We start from the raw sequence: 21,569 nt of genomic DNA on the forward strand, positions 1-21,569 counted from the left end.
AAAGATGTCATTTTGCAACAAGAAAATAGATTTTACGTTGAAAATGCAGAAAATCAACTCTAGATTAAAAATTCCCTAGATATGAAACAGTTAACCTGCAACATGCTCATGGAATTTGTAAAATGAGAAATAGGATTCTGTGCCATCACTGAGCTAGTTCCACTTTCAACTACTGTGATCTTTGTGATTCAACATCAACTGATGTATCATCCTCGCGGCCTTGTTCTGGAACCCATCTTGAAACCGTGCGCTCGTCAACCGTATAGTTCTCCAAACATGATGGGGAGGCAGCATCATGACCATTTTTACTAATACTAAGAACTAGCAATGTCTTTACAACACCTAAACAAAGCCTTAAGGTGCCATGAATATCAGACCACACCCTCAATCGCCCATTTGCTTCACCATCTCCTTCTGATGACACAAGCACAGCATAATCAGAATGGACCAAATTCGGATGGTGACGGTAGGCAACAAAGTCTGCACCATATTTAAATCCGGGCCTTACAACCCAATTTTTCAGTCGAAGATGAGAATAAGCCTTGTAAAAATCAGGGAAAGCTGCTTTTTTGGATTTCATGTACTGCCAGAGCTCTTGAACATCCTTTGGGCGTTTATCTTCACCCACTATCTTGAGGCATTTGAGAGAATAGCATAGGAAAAATGCCTCTTCCATATCCAACTGAAACCACCGCTTATCCTTCTCGGCGTTAATAACACGGTCGCCAAAGTAGGCACGGCCAAGGAGATGAGCTTGTTCTTCTTCCGCAGCAAGAAGTACACTACACCCACACAAGATTCCTCGAGCATCTGATTGGATTAGAGAAGACTGAAGCTGCAACACTATCTTTGACATGGGATCTGCAAGAGCTTTAGCTTCTGCGCCTTTCGCTTTCCATTTACGCGCCATTTAATCCTACAACAAGATCAAACAGTTAGAAATTAGAACATACAACAGAAACTACTGTAACAAAAGAAACCCACCTTTTGTTTTCCTCAAGTTACATATGTTTTAGGAAATATTGAAGACATCTAGAGGATATCCAGACTCAATTTACAAGTAATGCTCAATGCACCAAACAATCACCCTAAATATCAACCTACAAAATAAGGATGCTGTGTTCTTAATTGAACCCATGCTACAATAATATCAATTTACCAAATATTATTGAAAAACATAGAGAAAAAGAAATAGAGACAGAGACTTAGAAGTGACAGTGTTTAGAATAGTGTTTTCCCCTCAGCACAAAGAAGGGGAAAAAAAATTCTGATAGAGTTTGGAATATTTATTAGATCTTCTATGCAATCAGAGTTTTTCACTAATGTATTTTCTGGTTGTATCTTTTCAAGCCAGCAAGCCCCAAAATTATAAGCCAACAACAACAGGAAATTAGGCATTTATGTACAATCAGAAATTAGACATTAACTGAATCCCTACACCCCTAATTTCTGAATCAGCAAATTAGAATGTAGAAATAGAATGACAAGTTAAATTACAAGAAAAAGAAGAGTAGACGTAGAACCGTTTGTGCAGCTGTGGAGCTATGGAGCGCCTGCAAGCCTGCAAGGTAGACGGAGGAGTGACTGAGGAGGATGGTGGAACCGTTTTAAACGCAGCCGTTTTGCAATTCTCCTGTTACCATTTTCCCTTTCTCTCTCTCTCTCTCTCTCTCTCTCTCTCTCTCCCACTTGATTCTGAATCCAGACCTATCTCCTTTCCCTGCTCTTCTGGCTTCTTCTTTGAAAGAGAGAGGGAGATCGAGCGTGAAGCAGAGAAATCAAGGGAGATGGATGTTTGGGGACAGAGGTAGAAAAAAGGAGGCTTTGCCGGCAGCCAGAAGGAGAGGGGGTTGCCGGTGGCTGACGAGATTAGGTCGGTGGGAGTTTTGGTGGCCGGCGGATTTGGGGTTGCTGTGGGAGTTCGCTGTTAGGTGTTTTTTTGTTCTTCAATTATTAGTTTTATTTATTAAACATTAGAATATTTTAACCGTATAGCCGGGCGGCTATACTCTATAAATAGAATATTTTAAAGGTATAGCCGGTCGGCTATAGTCTTTGAATAGAGTATTTTAAACCTATAGCCGCTCGGCTATACTTTATCAATAGAATATTTTAACGGTATAGCCGAGCGGCGTAAATAGAATATTTTAAACCAGGCTATAACGCTATAAATAATTTTATCAGTATAGCCGTGCGGCTATACTGTTTAAACATCGTACTCCGAATGTCATTTTTTTAATTACTTTAATGAGTAGTTATGTTTTAATTAGTGAATAGTATTTAGCTGGGGAGCTCTTGATCCGCACCTGCTTCCATGTATTGATCTTAGGATAATATTATTATCCTTCCGTACAAGTCTAAAAGTTGATAATTTTGTAGGGGCAGATGGTGGATGGGAAATCAAAAAAGTTCATGGTTTTTATCACAAGGAAGCCAAGAGTAAGACAGACTGAGACTAAATCTGCTTTGTTTTAGGCATTTGTTTAAAACTTTGAAGAGTAAAACAAGAAAACAAACATTTACTCTGTGATTTTATATTCCTTGTCAGTGTCAATACATAGTTACTACGCTTTTTTGCTTTGGCTCTTATCCAAAACAAGAGAAGATGTACTTCAAATTGGGTTGGCAAGTAGAAAGGATGACCGATGAACAAGTATTTTTCTATTATTCATCTATTTAACTTTTGTATTACTGTAATGGTTACTCCTTTTTTTGTTTCCACAATCACTGCCCTACACCCTGCAAACCAACCATTGAAATGAAGAAGTAGAGCAAAAGGAGAGTAACATGACAAATAGTGTGAAGGTAAAACATCACCAAGTTGAAATTTCAAAATTTCTAGAAGATAACCAACCATTGAATTGAAGCTTAGAATTAGATGATGCAATTAGGCCATCTCTCATCTTAAGGGGACAATGCTATCACCACCACAACCAACAAGCAACTTCAACCGAAGATGATCTGAGAGTCTCAACCGTGGCGAAACAATTTCACTTCTGAAACTTTTACTCTCCATGTTGTAAAAGAACACTTTCACTTGCGCAGGATCCTGCCTAAGCAATCTTGAAGATTGCAAAAGTAGCTCACCGGTGTGAATCGTATATAAAGGGACAGGGTACCCTAAGTCCCCCCAATAAAAAGGAAAAGTTATAGTCTCCTTAACCCAAACCTGGTTTTCGTAGTCCCTCAAAATCCATAACTCCATCATGTTCTGTTGCATCAGGTGCCTGTCTCCTATTAGAGCCAAACATCCATCCAGTTCAACTATGTCCCCAAGGGTATTGTTGATGCCATGGATGCCATAGTTATAATCTTCAGGAAGTGGGATGGCTGTGAATCTCTCGTCTTCAAGGTCGAAAACCGCTATAATGTTCTGCGTTGACGCGTGCATCCAATGTATGGCTCCATGAGCGCACACACTTCTCCTGTCAAACTGGCACTTGAGCAGATCAAAAGGGACATCATTAAGGTCTACCTCTATTCTCCTCCATGAACTTGTACCTAGTTTGAAAATCTTGAACATGAAGCTCATATCCTCTATAGAATTTAGAGGCTGAAACCTTTTCACTTGAAGAACCTTATACTCGTTCGTACGAGGACTGAACCCGAAGTGGTGTGCAAGGTGGATGGCGCTGTATGCAGGTGAATCATGAGGAAGAATTATAGACTCTCGGGTGCATGGGTTGAGTATTCGAACGGGATGGTTGTGGTCGGTTCGATTGGGAAACACTTTGTCAGAAAGGTAAAGACAGACTAAGCCATTGACACTCAGTGCATTGTATAGACGTTCACCATTCTTGGTTGGTGGTGTTGGAAGGTTAAGAAGGCGGGTGACGAGCGTTGGACTTCCTTGTTTGATTTGTATGGAGAAGAAGGTCTGCTGCAGCTTGGCTTCATCCCAGGTGGTGAGGAGGAGCTGAGTGTGGTTGTTCCGGTGGAAGTTTCGATGGGCATTGACAAAGGAAGGGTTGCGGTTGAGAGAGGACCATGACTTGCAAACGCATTTGAAGCGCATGAGGGACTTGACCGGCAGCCTGGCAAGTATCTGAAAGCATATAACTTCGCTTGGGAGCTCTGAACCAGACTCCATGGATCTCTGCGACTTCCCCGGGATATTATTCGTATAAATCACAACTAGTTTTGTAGAGGCAGTTGGCTAATAGAACATGTAAGGGTCATTGTGTAATCTGAAGACGGCCAAAATGTCAAGGGTCTTTAATAATGGACAAAAGTTCCAAGTTTGAATTCATCGTCATATGTTGACTAAGCTGCCTTTGGTTTCTTGGTTGACTTTAGAAAGACAACATGAACTTTCCATTTGTTTTCTAAGAAAAGAAAAAATGGCCAACAGGTCACCTAACCAATTAAAAATTTAAGGGCTGCTTCTAGATTTTGAAATTTTCTTATTATAATTGGGGTACTGGCCTATACTTCAAGAACAAAACATACATAAAGAAACAAGCAATGTAGTGTGTGTAACAAGATTCTCAATAAATTGCAAACTTCTGTAAAATTTCTGAATAGATTATTTAAGGAACTGTAAATGGCTATGTGCTTCCAGTGGGGTACTAAGTAAATGTACAAAAGTTATGTGCCTCTGGTATCTTAATAACAAACAGAATCAATGAGGACTTGTGCTATTGATTTGATTGGGGTGAATGATAATTCCATGAACTGGTCGTGACCGGTGTATCGAGTTTCTGCGTGAGGTTGCAGCCGAAGAAGGCATTGGTTCAACATTAGGAGGTATTGGAGTTTCAGGTGAGTGGCCAGATATGCAGAGGGCACCGGAATCATCTTGCTCCCAGTAAACTTCTACCATAATCCCTCTTGGATTCTCTGCAGATTCTGTACCTGGAATCCCCACAAACCTAGCTCCGACTGGTATCTGCATAATCATTGAGATACAATAAGAGAAAAACAAGAAAACATGAAATTACACATAATTTAATAGCCGTTGCTTATGTATCTCGCTACAGAATGATATAAAGAGAGAAATTGAGGTTACCTCGACTGGGGCTCCTGATGTTAAAGTGAGAGTGACCAACCTCCCCTCAGCTGTGGCAGTTTCTAGCTCTGCCTGCCTTGCAATATTCAAGAAAACTTCCTCTAGAGTTGTAAGACCAAGTTGGATGTCTGATATACCGAATTCACTTTGTCTGTCTTGAAGCTCAGCAAAAAAATTCTGCAGAAGATTTACAAAATATGTGAAAACACGTATACCATCTTGGCAATTACATGTGTCCTTCAAGTTACCGAAACGAAAAACATAAGCTGCATTACACGATTTTATTATCGAATAATCAAATTTATTGGTTTCAACATAACATCTTCCGTCTCCTGCAAATAGAGCAACATGAGAGTTTTCAAATTCATTTTATTAGCCACAACCTACGAGAATTAGACATTGTGCCATCCTTCTTGTATCAAGTTTCAGTATAAAAACAACTGTAATTACCTTGAAAAGAAGAAGTTGCTATAAAAGATATACTAGAAAGTGAAATGATTACCTTCAAAAGCCCCTCTCTGTCGTGAGGAATAACAAAAGTCAGAAAGGATTTGTTCTCTTCTTTTGGTAAAACATCCAAATGCTGTCCAAACATTTCCCATGTTAGAAATTAACCTTTGTATGCGTTAAAAAAAAATGTTTAAATCACTTTCGAAATTATCATACATGTTTAAAGAACTGCTTCACTGCCTCATGGTGAGGAGTAGCAACTGCATCACTGTTTGGAGGACTTTGTCCATTGGTGCTTCCAGTGAAGCTTACATTAGCAATAAAACCAGTCCCAAACCGTGACTTCAGCCTGATTGAAGTTCCAATGCAACGGAGCTTACCCTTTGCCATTATTCCAATCCTGTCACTTAAAATGTCAGCTTCTTCCATTGAGTGAGTGGTTAGGACAATTGCCCGCCCTTTTTTGGCATCCTCTATGATGTCCCATACATGTCTTCTAGTTATTGGATCCATACCAGTTGTCTGCAGATCATAAACTAAAACACATAAACAGAGCGTCTAGATTTACTCTCTCGTTGGCATAGGCTGATTATTGGTCATTTAGTTCAATGGCTGATTTGTAGCTTAAACAAAGTTCTGATTATTAGGCATGTAGCTGAATTTGAGGCTTATTGTCTGATTAGCTTAATTCAAGGCTAATCTTCATAGCAGATTTATGTCTTGGTATCCCATATAAGCACCCATGTTATTCTTCATAGTAATGCAACATAATGATCTTCCTCATATTTTAATAAATTATTTTTACTACGAATACAGGGAAAATTTTATAATTTCCATACCGGTTCATCCAAGATGACTAACTTTGGATCACCAATAAGGGCTATTGCAAAACTCAGGCGACGTTTCATTCCTCCACTGTAACTCCCAGCTCTCATTTTGGCTGCCTCAGTGAGCCTCACCTCTGCCAAGGACTTCTTAGCAACCTACATTTGAGAAGGAGCATTCATCTTATACGTGAACAAACAGTTTTTCTGCTAGCTTGAGCTCACAAAGCATGGGGACAAAAATGAAAGATTATAATGCCCGGAGTTCAAACATTTGCAAAGTAGAAAGCATGCAATAGGAAGTTTTCTGCCCTATCATCAGTGGTATACAACCAGTGAGAGGGAAGAATTACTCCTTGAATAATTAGCATAGCACATACTGATTTGATTGAAGCTGGGGATAGGCCTTTAATACTAGCGAACAGGTGGAGGTGCTCTTGCCCAGACAATGCATCCCACAGAATGTCAAACTGTGAACATAGGCAACATATGGACAGGTTAACTCTAAATTTATCAATGAGTTGAAGCACCACGATGAAAACTACGTAACTTGCATACTCTTGAAGTACAGACATTCATGTACATGCTCATATGTGTGTGTATGTGTGTAGGGCGGGAGAGCAGATCACCTGCGGACAAACTCCAATCATTTTTCTAATTTTTGCCATGCCAACAGAGCTTTGGGCAGAATATCCATAAATCAATGCTGTTATCAAGACAGTTCACAATTTATCATATCCATAGTGATTTCATCAGGGAATTTTTTTATTCATGAACTCAAAAATAATGATACTATTACCATCTCCGCCAGTCACCGGTGTGATGCCAGTCAGACAATTAATTGCCGTGGTTTTCCCAGCTCCATTGGGTCCAAGTAAACAAAATAACTGATCCTTGGAAAAGTTCACCCATAAACCCTGAAGCTTGTTCAAAAGAAATCCATTGTTATTATTAATTAAAAACAAACCTGAACATATATGCTGTGTCTGCATTATACTTTTTGTCTCAAGTGTTATAATATTAATGACAGCTGATGAAAATCATGAAATATCAATCATTTTAGCTTAGAGGGGTATATTCCTCTAGGCGGCTAAGTGATTGAAGGAGAAGTCCTTTTAATCTCTCAACTTTCACTGAGAACTAAAAGTCAGAAAAGGTTCTTTACCTTGAGGGCATGGTAAGGTGAAGTCCTCGTGCATCTACAGCAACCAATATTTGTGGTCCCAGGATATGTCTTTACAAGGCCACGTATCTGAACTGCAATGTTTGGATCAATTATGCCTTCCCTAGTTTGTTGTTTTACAATGTTCTCCTCTTCAAGGACATCTTCATCATCTGGAGTAAGTTGCTCCTGTGGTGGAACTGAACCTATGCAACTGCAAATGCCACCCTCTATGAAAAAGAGGAAAAAAAGCATTAAGTAAAATCCAACAAGGTAAACTCACACACAATCTGCATTCCAGTCTTATTTTTACCTTCTACTTTGTTTCCACCTTTCCCTATCCAGTACCCAGGCTTCAAAAAGTAAAACACTGATTTTCTCACACCAGATACGTTTGGGATGATATTATCGAAGTAGATAGCCAATACAAACCAGAGGAAGAATGTGGCCACCAGCCATATATAAATGTCATTCTATAAAAGTTCAAATCAGAATATTATAATTACGAACTAATCAAAATGACTAATAACCTATCATAAATGTTTTGAGTTTGAGGATCAATGTGTTACATACAATTGTTATAACACAGTCATCATCATTTGGTGCACACTTTGTTCTTCTACTCCAGCTAACCCCAATATCTTGAGGAGTGGATGTTGCACCAGCGAGTATCTGTAGAGCTATGGCAAGAAGATTAGGTGGGAATAATGACCAGAGGCTTTGAAAGGTTTTGGAGATGCTATCAGAATAGGGAAATCCAAATGCCGTAACAAGCTGCAATGACAAAATGGATTTTGTTAGTACCATTGAACCAACAATCCCTAATATATAAATCTTGAACTGAGGAATCTTGCCTGGGTCATAAAACCAACAATAAATATAGAGAAACCCACAGTTGTGGATGAAGATGACTTGCTTATGAAGGCCGACAACATAAAAGCAAAACCTAGCTGGCATGAAATGTTAGAGAGGACGGATCAGAGGTTATGAACTTATGATAAAACCAAGAGGCTTATTTAAAAACATAAATCAGAAAGAATTAGAATGAATTAAAAAAAAGTAACTGCAAACTTGCAAGAAAAAGTCTTTACCATATTGAGTTGGAAAAGAAAGAAGACAAGGAACAAGACCGCAAAATTGTTCTTTAGGAAAAAATCAAACTGAAACATCATTCCGAAAAGAACGATGAAAAGTGATGAGAGTAGTGTAATGATTCCCTCCCATGTGAGCCATGAGAACCAGTATGCAGTATCATAAAGACCCATCATTGTCATTGCCTGCTTGGCGAAACAAATAAAACACCAGATAATTAATTGATTCTGCAAAAGAACAGCAAGGCTAGTAATAGTAATAGCCGTTTAACTGGACAGTGTTATGCATTATCTTTAAGCAGCTTAAAGCCATCACCTGTCGAAGCTTTAGTTCTTTCTCTGTGATCAAAGAAGTCATTTGAAACACAAAACCAAACATGGCAGTTGCAAGAAAAAAGGTTGGTCCTACTGTATCCAATGCAGAGAAAAGCTCCATTGCAGGGTGTGCAAATTCCTTGAACGCAACAACCCAGCTAAAATTTGGAACTGAACATGTCATTATATGAGAGCTAAGGTCAGGGTGATAATCATGCAAGTAAACTTTCTGCAAGTAACACAGGACTATAAGAAACAAAGCCTAATACCTCCAATCAGAGACCGAGCAATTTCACGCTCCGCTGCAATCTGAAGCGGAATTTGAAATTTGAAAGTGGGATCTTCATATTGCCCTCGTTTTGCAACAGGAGTAGAATTAGTCTGTATGCCATAGCTAATAACAGTGGCGTTTCTTTCCGAAAAATGCAATGCTCCTGGGCAATACATTGGATTACTATACAGCCATGCATCCACTTCAGCTGTTGTTCTAAACGATTTGACCTGCAGAAATAAAAAGTTATTACATGATATTTGTTATTCAGACTTTCTCACACCTAATTGTGATTTCCCTTACCCAAGCCCCATTTCCCATGAACCAAAAGCACCCTAACAGTAACAAACAATGCAAAAGAAAGAAACTTAACGCAACTCAGTGAACCAACCTATTTAAGTGAAGCATAAATCAATGAGATTTAACATTTTGAATTTATTCTCCCCCTTTCCCCCCTTTTAGCCTCAATTTTTCAACAACCAAACCCCAAAATTTTGATTCTCAATGATGGTAACAATTCAATCTTAAGATATCAAATGTCACCATATTCAAAATATAAACAAAAATTCATAACTGAATATGAATATAATCAAGCCTTCTTAGTTTTAATGAGGTTTTGTTGCATCTATGCTTATGCTTGAAAGTTAATCAGGTCCAAAGGTCATATCAGACAAGGTTTCTAAGGCATTTTTGCATTGTTTAGTCTTAAAAGGTTATCAGGTCAAAAGGGCGTATCATTTATCTTTGTTGGGGTTTTACACGGAGGATTGAGTAATCAACAGCTCTGCACTAGGTGGCATTGGCTTTTCATTCTTACATGTGCATCAAGTAAAGCATATATCCTCTAAAATCTGAAAAGCCAATGCCAGCAATTTGTCATCACCCAGATCCCTCATATCCCAAGCTCAGGCAACACAATCCATCACCAAAATCAGTATTATGCATGCTACATATATACTTAAATGATGCTGTAACAAAATCAATTCGCAGAAATGGGTCGTGTGCCTTTGGTTAAAAAAAGTATATGCCTTCGGTAAAAAATTCTTAGCCTATGGTAAAAACAAACAAATTATATGCCTTTAGTCTAAATCCAACGAAGACCACATTGCTGACGTGGCTAAGTAATGCGAACGGTTATCATTTCCCAAAGTAAAACAAACAAAACAGAATCAAAAGAACAAGAAAAACGGCCCCGAACACTTTCTCCCCCATTTTCTCGACAACCAAACACAACACCAAGCTCTACACAGCAATAATCCAAATCCCTCCTTACCTTGTTCGGAGGAATGGGCCTGCCGGGATTATTATCCATGATAGCACTGACGATTCTCTGAATTCTAGCGCTCCCATCTCCGCTCCACACGAAGTCAAAGCACGGCGTTTTGATGTAGTACTTGTCCTCGCACGGTGGGATCGGCAGCGAAACCAGAGATGGAGGATCGGCGACGCTCTTGTACGCCGTGGACGACGCGTTTCGAGCCTCGATCGCCTTCTGGATGCAGAAGATGAGGAAGATGAAGATGAAGGACGAGAAGAGCTGGAGAAATGTAGCCCTCTTGTTCCGCCATGAGAGCAGGAGGTTCTTCCTGAACAGAGCCTTGAATTGCTGGTGCAGCAGCGGAAAACCGCTGCGTAAAGCCATGGCTTCTCTGAGCTTTTGCTGTGGACTTTTGAATTGAGAGTTTGTGTGGGAGGATTGGGAGAAGTTTTATGCTTTATACTGATTTTCAGTGGACTGGTTCAGTTCTGTTTAAGAGGGCGCGGTTTTACGCGTTGAGTTTTGGGAGGTGATGGTGAATTCCCAAATCAGCCTTGGGTTTAGGTTGAATTTACGGATTTGCCACTGTGCTCAGCTTGTTTTAGGACGAGGAAGTTCGTCTCACCGGGAAGGACGGAGACTTTCTGCCAAATGTTGTAAGATTGTTTGGTGTTGGGAAAGGCGCCTGAGAAATGTTGGTGATATTTCGCGCTGTTTTTTATTATTGTTAACATTATTATCTTGTTTTTTTCAAAATTGATCTTTTGTGTTTTTTTGGGTAAATTATTTGACCTTTCGTGTTGGTTATGTGCTGAATAGGTCATTAACCCCTTGGGTGATCAAATGTTTTTATTTATTAATTTTAGGGTCATGTTAGGGAGACCAACTTTAGATACCAACTTGTGTATTAACTCTCTAATAGAGGTGGAGCCCACCAATACAATGGGTCTCACACTCTATTAGAAAGTTGGTACACAAATTGGTATCTAAAGTTGATCTCCCTAGCATTTTCCTTAATTTTATATATACAGTGGCGGAAGTAGAGTTTGTGGGATTTTTTGTGCAATCTATATTATACTCTTCACAGTCAAAGAGGCCTATGAATAATTCCGCCCCTATATATATATCATATGAGTGATGAAATGTTTAAGCGAAAACAAATTTATTTTAAACAAATGAAAATACAAATAATATTATTGGAATTTTCTTTTTGTTATCAATGTATTTGGGATTTCGAATTTAAAACATCTTTTAATGTTGTGAAGAGAAATACCATTAGACCAAAAGTTAATTGGTCAAATTTTAAATTATTTTAAGCGTAAGAAACCTTGTATTACAAAATGTTTTACGAATTGATTAGTTAATTCCATTTGTGTTGCCATGAAATTAGGAGCTTTGTTCAATTCACTCTACCATTCTTGAGGGCAGAAGTGTCATTGTAAAATTCGTAACGGTAGACGACGCTATGTGACGATAACTGCGGCAGCAATCAAAGAAAAAAAAAGGGAGAATTTGGAAAAACCCAAAGGAGAGAGAAATTTTTTAAAAGAAGCTAAAATGGACAAAATTGCCCTATTTATTTTTGGATTTCCTAAGGCATCATTTACATTTGTATGTCTTTTATTTAAAAGTTGAGAGGTTTTTCTGTCTATTTTGAAAAAGCTTTGACTTTTTCCAAAAGTGAAAGTTTTTTTGTGGCTAAAACCTAAATTTACTAAAAAAAAAAGTACAGAAGTATTACGTGGAGCACAAAAACCAGTTACTTGGAACTTAAGTAATAACTAGCCTCTCTGCACGCGCTTTCGCGCATGCGAGAGGTTTTTTATAAAAAAAATTTAAATTTATTTTAAAATTAAAAAAGATAATGGATATTTGTGTTCCATAAAAATAGGACCCATTATTTGAATTTTTTTTAATTTTAATTTGTTTAATACGAAAAATTGTGAATTTACCATATTATCCTCATTTAATTAATAATTTCAATTCTTAATGTTTGCATTAACTAAGAGCATTTTCTGGTATTTTGAATGTTTCACCATTCTCTGTCTTTTGCTTTATATATATAGATGATACAAAGTATATTATTACCGAAATGACTCTTTACTCCTTACCATTTAAAAGTATATAATTTTAATAAAACCGTCATCAATTGTGGGCGAGATGGGATTTGAATTCCACACAATGTGGTTCATAGCCACATGCTCTAATCCTCTAAGTTACGGACTCACACCGTCTCTACTAGATCAAGAGTAACCTAAGTAAAATAAAATAAAGAATTTGTCCAGTTCTCATGTTGAGAGAAATTAGTGTTAAAATGAAATTTAATGGTTAATAAAAAAAAGTAATGTGATTTAAAACAACTTATCTCTAAGACTTTTATTATTTTTTGGAAGGTCAATTTATTGAATGGAGAATTATAGAATACTACGATAGTATAATTACGTGGTACATTTTATACATGTGTTATAATATAAGTGGATGATAGGGTTTATTTTTCCTCATTTCAAAAATAATATCTATAAATATCTACTTATATTATAATATGTGTGTAAAATTAAAATATATCACGTAACTGTATTATCGTAATATTTTATAATCTCTCCATTGAATGACGTATTTTTCACCATTGTGTGTATATGTGATTCTTTGACCAATCTTTAGTTCTTCTCATCTCGGAATTTGAATTTGAATTTGAATGTTCATTTAAGTAAGGTTTCCATGTTCTGAAGTTACAAAGATTATTTAATTGATATCTATTTTGAATGAACTTTAAAATTCACAAGATACAATTTTTTTTTAAATCGACATGAGTCGCATGACATACCATTTGACCGCACGAAGCTCCATGGCAAATGCTTGGTTCAGAGACCACTCTTAAACTATACTTGTTAGGAAATTTTGTACTTTGGTGACTTTTGTGGCACTTTAGCTTTGACTTTTGCCTTATCAAAAGTTGGTTCATCCAAGAAATTAGAAAAATGATCAAGACATTTATTAATTTTTTATATTTTTAATAATTGAAAATTTTATTGTATGGATGAATGTCCAACATATATATATATATAGAGATTCAATTGAAGGACACACTTATAGACTTATGCATTGTATTTCAATAATCTGAACGTTTAGTTTTTAGATATTCCCTCGAAGATTATATCTGCAAAAAAAATTTGTAGAGAACCCTAAAAGGTATCCCTCAATAAAAAAAAACTATATATTATTTTCTAATATAAATATCCGCACGTTATTACCATACGAATACCTTTATAAATAGGAAGGAAAATAAAGAGATATAGTAGAAAATACATGACGTCTACATGATAATAACATTCGGACGTCTAAGGCAAGGCAAGACCCATATATGTTGAAATTAATTTGGCACAAATTTTTTTTTCTTTTTAATATTTGGGCTTATTTTTCTGCGTGCTTGGGCATCCCTCTCTGTCTTCGGCTGCTGCTTTTTTTTGGCCCGTTTATTTTGCTGTGTATTTGTTGGACCTTGTGTGTTATTTGGTCTCCAAATGGTTTTAATATGTATTGTGGAACTGGGCATAAATATTTTTTTTTGGGGGTGAATATATATATATATTTTAAATACAAGTGATAGTTTAGACTACAAGAAGGAAGAAAGTTTCTCACACACACTAGCAATGTGGCATGAAGGTTCGAACTTGAGATTACTGACCTGTAAGTCGACCATTTTCCACTGTGCTAGACCTCGTTGGCCACTTATTATATACTTGTTTCAAACAATTAGAAAGAAAAAAAGTGCAGTCCAATTGCCAATTGCATTATTCTTCTTGCTAATGAAATTTATTTTCCAACCTAAAAATTATGAAAAGATTACGAATAGAATAGGGGACAAATTTTTAGAGGTATTCTCTAACCAAATAACCCGACAAAGCTATGCACCTTAAAGCATATCAAAATGATGTATAAAAATCAATGCGACCATGTTCTTATAAAGGTCAATGCATATCAATATCCATAGTCAAATAAGTTGAGTATTTGTTTATTTGAGTTGGAATGAGGCCTTACTAGCGCATGTTCATGCCCATCCTGAACTCAATACCCAAGAGACTGCAACAAGCAGAACATCCTTTGTGGGGTCATTTATAGAATGTATATAACTATTAGTTAAAGAAAAAAATACTACTAATAATTGAAAAGAATTATGGTTGTAAAGATTCCTCATACTAAAAAGAAAAACATTCAGTAACTCCCCCATCAACAATCATTCAGACCAAAAATTCAATGAAATCCACTTGCAGTTTCAATTGAAGGAAGTTGAGGTTCCACCTCAAAACCAATTGGCAATGGGGGGAGTAACCCAACTCCTTATAAGCCCTTGCTAGGTTTCTCAACTTTCCAATGTGGGACTCTTTACCTTCACATTCTCACACGCCCCCGCACGTGTGGCGAATTTTCAAGCCTAACATGTGGACAACACATTGTTGGGCTTTCACACGTGGGCAACCCGCTCTGATACCATGAAGGAAGTTAAGGTTCCACCCCAAAACCAATTGGCAATGGGGGAAGTAACTCAACTCCTTATAAGCCCTTGCTAGGTTTCTCAACTTTCCAATGTGGGACTCTTTACCTTCACATTCTCCCACGTCCCCGCACGTGTGGCGAATTTTCAAGCCTAACACGTGGACAACACATTTTGGGTGACGTGGAGCACGTGTGGCCGTTGGGCTTTCACACTATCAGAAGATGTGTTTCAACTTTCAAAGAGGCAAGTTACCTTCATAATTCTCTTTTTGTATCAATGAAAACAATGCGGGATCTACTTCATCTTTACACAGTAAATCAACTATCAATTCTGTAGTTGATGCATCCGCAGAGAAACCCCTCTCCACCATTTGTTGAATAAGTTCCATAGCCCTGTCTGTCTCATTGTTATTGATGAACCCTTGAATAATTATGTTATACGAATACCCATCCGGAGAACAAACTTTCTCTTCCATTTCGGTTAGCAGCTTTTCTGCTTCACATGTCAGGCCCCCAATACAGAGTCCTTTAATCATGATGTTATATGTCCTTGCATTTGGTTGAAGTCCTTTTGATGATAACCCACGAAAGAGAACCCTTGCAGATTCAATTTTCCTAGCTATGCACAAACCCTCGATAAGAATAGTGTAAATCACAATATTTACATCCAACTTCTTGCCTTCCATCTCTCTAAACAATTGGATTGCTGTAGAAAGTTGTCGGTTTTTACACAGGCCATCCAGTAGAATAGCATAAGTTTGAACATTTGGAAGTTGGCCACAAGCTTGCATCTTAGAGAACAGCTGTTGTGCATCACGTATTTTGCCCATTTTGCAACAACCGTCCACAACAGTATTATAAGTAACGGTATTTGGAACCAGCCCTTTACCAGACATTTCCCCAAGAAGCATCATGGCCTCATCCATCATCTTTTGCTTACAAAATCCGTTTATCAATATGCTATAACTAAAAGCATCAACCACGGAGCCATTGCTAAGCATTAGTTCAAAAACCTTTTTCGCTTTGTCCATTCTTCCTTGCAAGCAGTAACCATCCATTAGTGAATTTTACGTAACCGTATTAGGTTCAATATCTCTTTGAATCATTATTTCAACCATGCCTTCTGCTTCCAGGACCATCCCCTACTTACAAAGTGTGTCTACCAAGACATTGAATGTGTGCACATCTGGATAGATATTTTTACTCACCATTTCATGCAACAACCTTGTAGCTTCTTTCCACTCGCCTAATTTGCAAACTCCATGAATCAAGGATGTATAGGTAATGCCATCTGGGGCAACACCCTTGCACATCATTTCTGAGAAGAGGTTTAACGCATCATCAACTAGTGTATCCTTACTAAGACTGTCGATGATTGTGTTATAGACAACTAGGTTAGGCTTGCAAGCTCTTTCTTCCATCTTCCTAAGCAACTGAATAGCAGCACTATTGTTACCTTTCATGCACAAGCCCTTTAATAGCGTGCCATAAGTAACCACATCAGGCTGACAATACCTCCCGCAATCATTTTGTTGAAAATTCCAGCTGCCTCAGCCACTCTATTCTCGAGAAGAAAGCTGTTGATTAGAGCATTGAAGGTAGAGACTATTGGTTTAAGACCAAGTTTGAAGAAATTTCCCAAGACAGTTAAACTAAACCCCATTTGGTTCAAATGCCAATGACAATTAATGAGAATGTTTAGAGTATAACCATCAGGTTCAATTCCCGACATACCCATTTGGTTGTACAAAGATATGACGGCCGAATAATGTTTCAATTTCACAACTTGGATCAAGATTTGATTGAAAGGGGCAACAGAAGGCAGAGGATGCATTTGAAGCGTTCTATCGAACACACTGAAAGCATCCCCAAGATTAGTGATATTGGGTAAGTCTCTCACTAGCTGCTTGAGTTGGGTACTTCTAGATTTGATTGGTTTAGAAGGTTGAGAATGAAAGAAAGCAAAGTAATTGTTAAGGAAAACAACAAGAGTGGAGTTGGAGTGAAGACGAGGCATACCTCTCCTGCTCCAGCAAGAAGAAGAAGAAGCCACAGCAGCAGCAGTTGTAGATTTGATCATCTTCAGCATCGCTCCAACTGGTTTCCTTGAGAAAGCTCAAGTTTGTGTTACCGTGAATTCGACAAACACTTTCTTTCTCTAAACTTCGACGATAAATTCCTCCGTTTCGTTTAGTTTTTGGCCATAAGATATGTCATGAGCCTTTATTATTTTCTGGGACTACCGACCGCGAATCGGTTTGGTTTTTCGTTTGAATGGCACGTGAGTTTTTTTTTGTTTTTTGTTTTTTTGTTTTTTGTTTTTTTTGTTTTTATTTTTGTTTTGTGTGTGTGTTTTTTGTTTTTGGAGTTTATATTGGTTTTGATAGAAGAGAGAGAAGACTTTTGGTTTTGCTGTTTGTACTCATTTTACAGTGCCTGGGATGTTTTTATTATTACTATTATAGTAAAATGAGCTTAGTGTTTGTTTGGTATTGCTTATTTGGGGTAATAAGTGCTTTTTTTAAAATTTTTGAGAAGCACAACCCGTTTGGTAAACTAGGAGAAAATAACTTATTGTTAAAAATTGCTGTGAGAGAAAGCTATAAGAGAAAGCAGCTAATGAGGTGTTTTCATTTTTTGATTATGCAGGAATCAGTTTCGAAGAGGCGCTGGGTTTAATGATTATGTGGCAATCATTTTCTGATTATGCGTAAAATCAATACCAACAACACTTTTAACAAAAATTTTACCAAACGCCAAACTGCTTTCTCTCACAGCAAATCTGACAGCGATTATTTTCACAGCACAACAATGCCAATTTAAATACCCAATTTTTTCAAATAATACCCGATGATTAGGATTCAACTAATAAGTTACCTAATATAACTTAAAATCTGATTTATTGTATTTTTTGGATTCCAAAACTACCCATACTTATAAGTTAATGTGCTATGGAAGGTATAACTAATGACACACGTTGAATTTGGAAAAATCTCCAAATGGTTGTAATGAATTTAGAAACTTATTTGAAATTAAATATTAAATTGAACATTAACGTATTAGTAATCAATAGGTGATTAACGTTTTGGTTTATTTAATAATTTTTTTTTGGTAGGTTAATAAAAAAAATTATGTTGTTTTTCTTTTATGAATTATATGGCTAGTAATCTATTTTATTATGTTGTTGAAAAATAATTTGATAATCTATTTATATAATTTTTTTAAATAAACCTATTTTTTCTCTAAATAATATACCTTTTTTTTTTTCTCTAAATAAAGCACCTATAACATGTTTTATGAAAAATAATTTGATCATCTTTTTATTGTTTGTTTTACGAAAACAATTTTTTTTAATAAAATGAACCCATTATTTCTCTCCAAATTATGTACCTTTTTTTTTTTCTTATCTAATAATGTACCTAGTATAATGATGTAACATCCCACATCGACTAACGGAGAGGGGGTGATGTGCCTTATATGTACATGCCCCACCTCCATCTAGTATGAGGCCTTTTGAAAGCTCACTAGCTTCGGAGTCATGGGAACTCCGAAATTAAGGGAGTTTGGGCTAAAGCAATCCCAGGATGGGTGACCTACTGGAAAGTTGTTCGTGAGTTCCCAGAAACAAAACCGTAAGAGTAGAGAGAGGGGCCCAAAGCGGACAATATCATGCTATGGTGGAGCCGAGATCTTGGGATGTGACAATTTGGTATTAGAGCCACTCTGCGAGTGTGCCGACGAGGACGTCGGGCCACTAAGGACGGTGGGTTGTAACATCCCACATCGACCAACGGAGAAGGGATGATGTACCTTATATGTACATGCCCACCTCCATCTAGCACGAGGCCTTTTGGGAGCTCACTGACTTCGGAGTCATGGAAACTCCAAAATTAAGCGAGTTGTGAGTGACTCATTGGGAAGTTGTTTATGAGTTCTCAGAAACAAAATCGTAAGCGCAGAGAGGGGGTCCCAAAGTGGACAATATTATATTACGGCGGAGCCGATCTTGGGATGCGACAAATGAACCTATTTTTTCACTAAATTTTGTATCTATTTTTTTTTTTTCTAAATAATGTACCTATTACTTGTTTTATGAAAAATAATTTGATAATCTATTTATTTTTTGCTTTATGAATTTTTTTTACATGAACCTATTTTCTCTCTCTAAATAATGTACCTATTTTTCATCTCTAATAATGTATTTATTAGTAAAACAATTTACCTAGTATAATGAACTAATTATTTTCTTCTAAATAATGTACCTATTTTTAATTTATAAAAAAAATTGCATGAATTTCAATTATACAACGTACCTTTTTTTATGTATAAATTATTGTGTACCTATTTTTAATTCATGAAAAATGTACGAATATTTCAATTACAAATAATTAATGAGAATGTTTAGAGTACAAACATCAGGTCCAATTCCGGACACATCTATTTGGTTAAACAAAGAGATGACGGCGGAATAATGTTTCACTTTCGCAACTTGACTTAAGATTTTATTGAAACAGGCAATAGAAGGCAGAGGGCGCATTTGAAGCATTCGATCGAACACATTGAAAGCATCCCCAAGAAGAAGAAGAAGAAGTTGTAGCTCGCATGATTATCTTCAGCATGGCTCCAATTCAATTGGTTTCCTTGAGAAAGCTCAAGACCGTGTTACCATGAATTCGACAGACTTTATTTCTCTAAACTTCGATAAGATATTCCTTCGTTTCGTTTCGTTTAACTTTTGGCCGTATGATTTTTTTTTCTGGTCCGACAGACCCCGATATGGTTTGGTTTTGGTCCGAATGGCACGTGAGTTTTTTTTTTTCCTGAAAGATGACACGTGATTTTATATTGGTTAAATCAATAGATTGGTTTTGAATATAGGTGTGAAACGGATCGGGTTGGTTTGAATACGGCACGAGTACGGTCTGTTTAAATAAAGCCCAATACAGTACGGTCCAACGTATCTTTAAACCGAATTGAAATGAAATAACTAAGTTCAATGAGTCGTACCGGCCCGTGGCCCGTAACGAGCCACGTCGGCCTGAAATCTAACAAACCGGCCCATTTAAAATTTATTTATTAACTTATACTTATTTTAGAGCAAAATAATATATAATATTCTTACAGATTATTTCTTTTCTCTAATAATATAATTAGAATTCAATTTTTTTCATATATAAAATGATAATATATTTTTCAAGTTTCAGTTTTTTAAAATTCAATCAATAATCTAGACATTTTCTAGTTAAATGTACTTTAGATAAAGTTATTGACCTATTTTTTTTTTTTAACAAATAATAAATCTTATTAGTATATACATAATTGTAAAAAATATTTAAATGAAGTTGCAAAAAAATTGCAATGCATAAGTCAAATTTGGTCTGGGTCTATATCGGCATGTTTAGTGGCTTGACATGAGCATGGTCTGAATGCATATGGACTCGGGCCAAGATTGATGATTTACCTAAATGGACGGACCCAACACCACCCGTTTATTAAATGTTCTGACTATAAACAGGTCAGACCAACTCGACACAGCCCGTTTAACACCTCTAGTTTTGATACTCACACAATAGAAGAGAGAGAACAATTTGGTTTTGTTGTTTGCTTGCGCAACCATAAGGCCTATTTGGTGATAATTTTATAGTTGCTAGGATATCTTGACTTATTTTTGGGGAGTTCGATTATGTAATTGGATAAAATGATGTATAAAAGTTAATGGAACTCATTCTTATAGAACTCCGGCCTACTTATTTTTCTTAAGTATTTTCTAAGTTAAAACTTCTCCTCTTAACGCTCTAAACACCAAAAGTTTCCTATTACCCTTAGGTCCCGTTTGGTTTATGGGAAATGAGACTTGGGGATAGGAAATCAATTGCTTTCCCAAGTTTGGTAAGTCCAAGTATGAGAAATGGTTGCCTGGCACCTGAGAAAGTAGGGAGGAAAGTGAAGCCCAACTTGAGTTTTATTTTCCCTCATCATGGGAAAGTTTGAGAAAATTAGCAAACATTAAATGTACATTTTTCATGACCATTTTGTCCTCATTAACAATTTAGAATTACAATATATCATTAAATGCATTTTTTTAATTTGATTTAATATGGGTATAATTGTAAAATTATACAAACTTTGTTTTCCAATCATACTGAAAACAAACATGGGAAAGGAAATAAAGTGATATCTCTCGGTTAATTTACCAACATTACCAAACTTGGGAAATAAATCTTCAATTTTCCATCCCTTAAGAAAAAGGGAGATTCACTATTATACCCAATATAGGGGCCCAAATTATAAAAATACCCTATATGAAATGTGAAATTGGTACTTAGGTGACGAGGGGTAACTTTTATGACACTTAAACAAAACACAACAATCTTCACACACTTTAGACCTTAACCAAATACACTTATGACTAGTCAACTACTAGGCATGAACAACCACAATCAAGAATACACACAGAGCATGCTACAATGTACTTGCAACCCTAGAAGATTACTAGTGACAACCCAGGCACTTAGAAGGATCCGTCAATCTAGGCATCCCCTGTGCTAGCAACAACTATGGTGAAAGTGTGTGAAATCATCATAATCAAGTAAACACCAAACAGCAGATAATGATGACTAGTCAACTATAAGGACACAAACTCAGAATTCATATAATGACTAGTCAACCACTAAGAACACAAACCCAGAATTCATA

General features: G+C 36.7%; 3 protein-coding genes and 1 pseudogene across 4 annotated transcripts; all 4 read right to left on the reverse strand.

Annotated features, from left to right (window-relative positions):
• Window positions 31–2,005, reverse strand: LOC18772630 (tRNA-splicing endonuclease subunit Sen2-1). Of its 2 annotated transcripts, none has more exons than XM_007205724.2 (2): window positions 1,498–2,005; window positions 31–916 (listed from the first exon to the last, which is right to left on the reverse strand). In XM_007205724.2, exon 2 carries the CDS (start codon window positions 908–910, stop codon window positions 170–172), a length of 741 nt encoding a protein of 246 aa, XP_007205786.1. In that variant the 5' UTR covers window positions 911–916; window positions 1,498–2,005; the 3' UTR covers window positions 31–169. The 2 variants fall into 2 exon arrangements, with proteins under 2 accessions (XP_007205786.1, XP_020421224.1); XM_020565635.1 differs by having other exon boundaries at window positions 1,524–2,002.
• Window positions 2,640–4,127, reverse strand: LOC18772734 (F-box protein At1g30790). The gene has a single exon (XM_020566695.1). It carries the CDS (start codon window positions 4,088–4,090, stop codon window positions 2,900–2,902), a length of 1,191 nt encoding a protein of 396 aa, XP_020422284.1. The 5' UTR covers window positions 4,091–4,127; the 3' UTR covers window positions 2,640–2,899.
• On the reverse strand, window positions 4,470–11,225 carry LOC18774458 (ABC transporter A family member 2). The gene is made up of 16 exons (XM_020566509.1): window positions 10,395–11,225; window positions 9,120–9,351; window positions 8,852–9,021; window positions 8,536–8,721; window positions 8,299–8,394; window positions 8,018–8,218; window positions 7,758–7,917; window positions 7,448–7,674; window positions 7,082–7,199; window positions 6,912–6,988; window positions 6,663–6,752; window positions 6,298–6,441; window positions 5,675–5,980; window positions 5,511–5,591; window positions 5,009–5,185; window positions 4,470–4,888 (listed from the first exon to the last, which is right to left on the reverse strand). Exons 1-16 carry the CDS (start codon window positions 10,761–10,763, stop codon window positions 4,622–4,624), a joined length of 2,901 nt encoding a protein of 966 aa, XP_020422098.1. The 5' UTR covers window positions 10,764–11,225; the 3' UTR covers window positions 4,470–4,621.
• Window positions 15,077–17,190, reverse strand: LOC18774132 (annotated as a pseudogene).

The sequence above is a fragment of the Prunus persica genome, chromosome G6 (assembly GCF_000346465.2).
Source record: "Prunus persica cultivar Lovell chromosome G6, Prunus_persica_NCBIv2, whole genome shotgun sequence".
In the NCBI taxonomy this organism is placed as follows: domain Eukaryota; kingdom Viridiplantae; phylum Streptophyta; class Magnoliopsida; order Rosales; family Rosaceae; genus Prunus; species Prunus persica.

Excerpts from the sequence above, each read along its gene's own strand:
- LOC18772630 (XM_007205724.2), bottom strand. The coding sequence starts at position 910 with ATGGCGCGTAAATGGAAAGCGAAAGGCGCAGAAGCTAAAGCTCTTGCA.
- LOC18772734 (XM_020566695.1), bottom strand. The coding sequence starts at position 4,090 with ATGGAGTCTGGTTCAGAGCTCCCAAGCGAAGTTATATGCTTTCAGATA.
- LOC18774458 (XM_020566509.1), bottom strand. The coding sequence starts at position 10,763 with ATGGCTTTACGCAGCGGTTTTCCGCTGCTGCACCAGCAATTCAAGGCT. Across the intron at positions 8,219-8,298 it reads TTGTTGGTTTTATGACCCAG|CTTGTTACGGCATTTGGATT; the intron begins GCAAGATTCCTC and ends TTGTCATTGCAG. Across the intron at positions 4,889-5,008 it reads CATCAGGAGCCCCAGTCGAG|ATACCAGTCGGAGCTAGGTT; the intron begins GTAACCTCAATT and ends ATGATTATGCAG.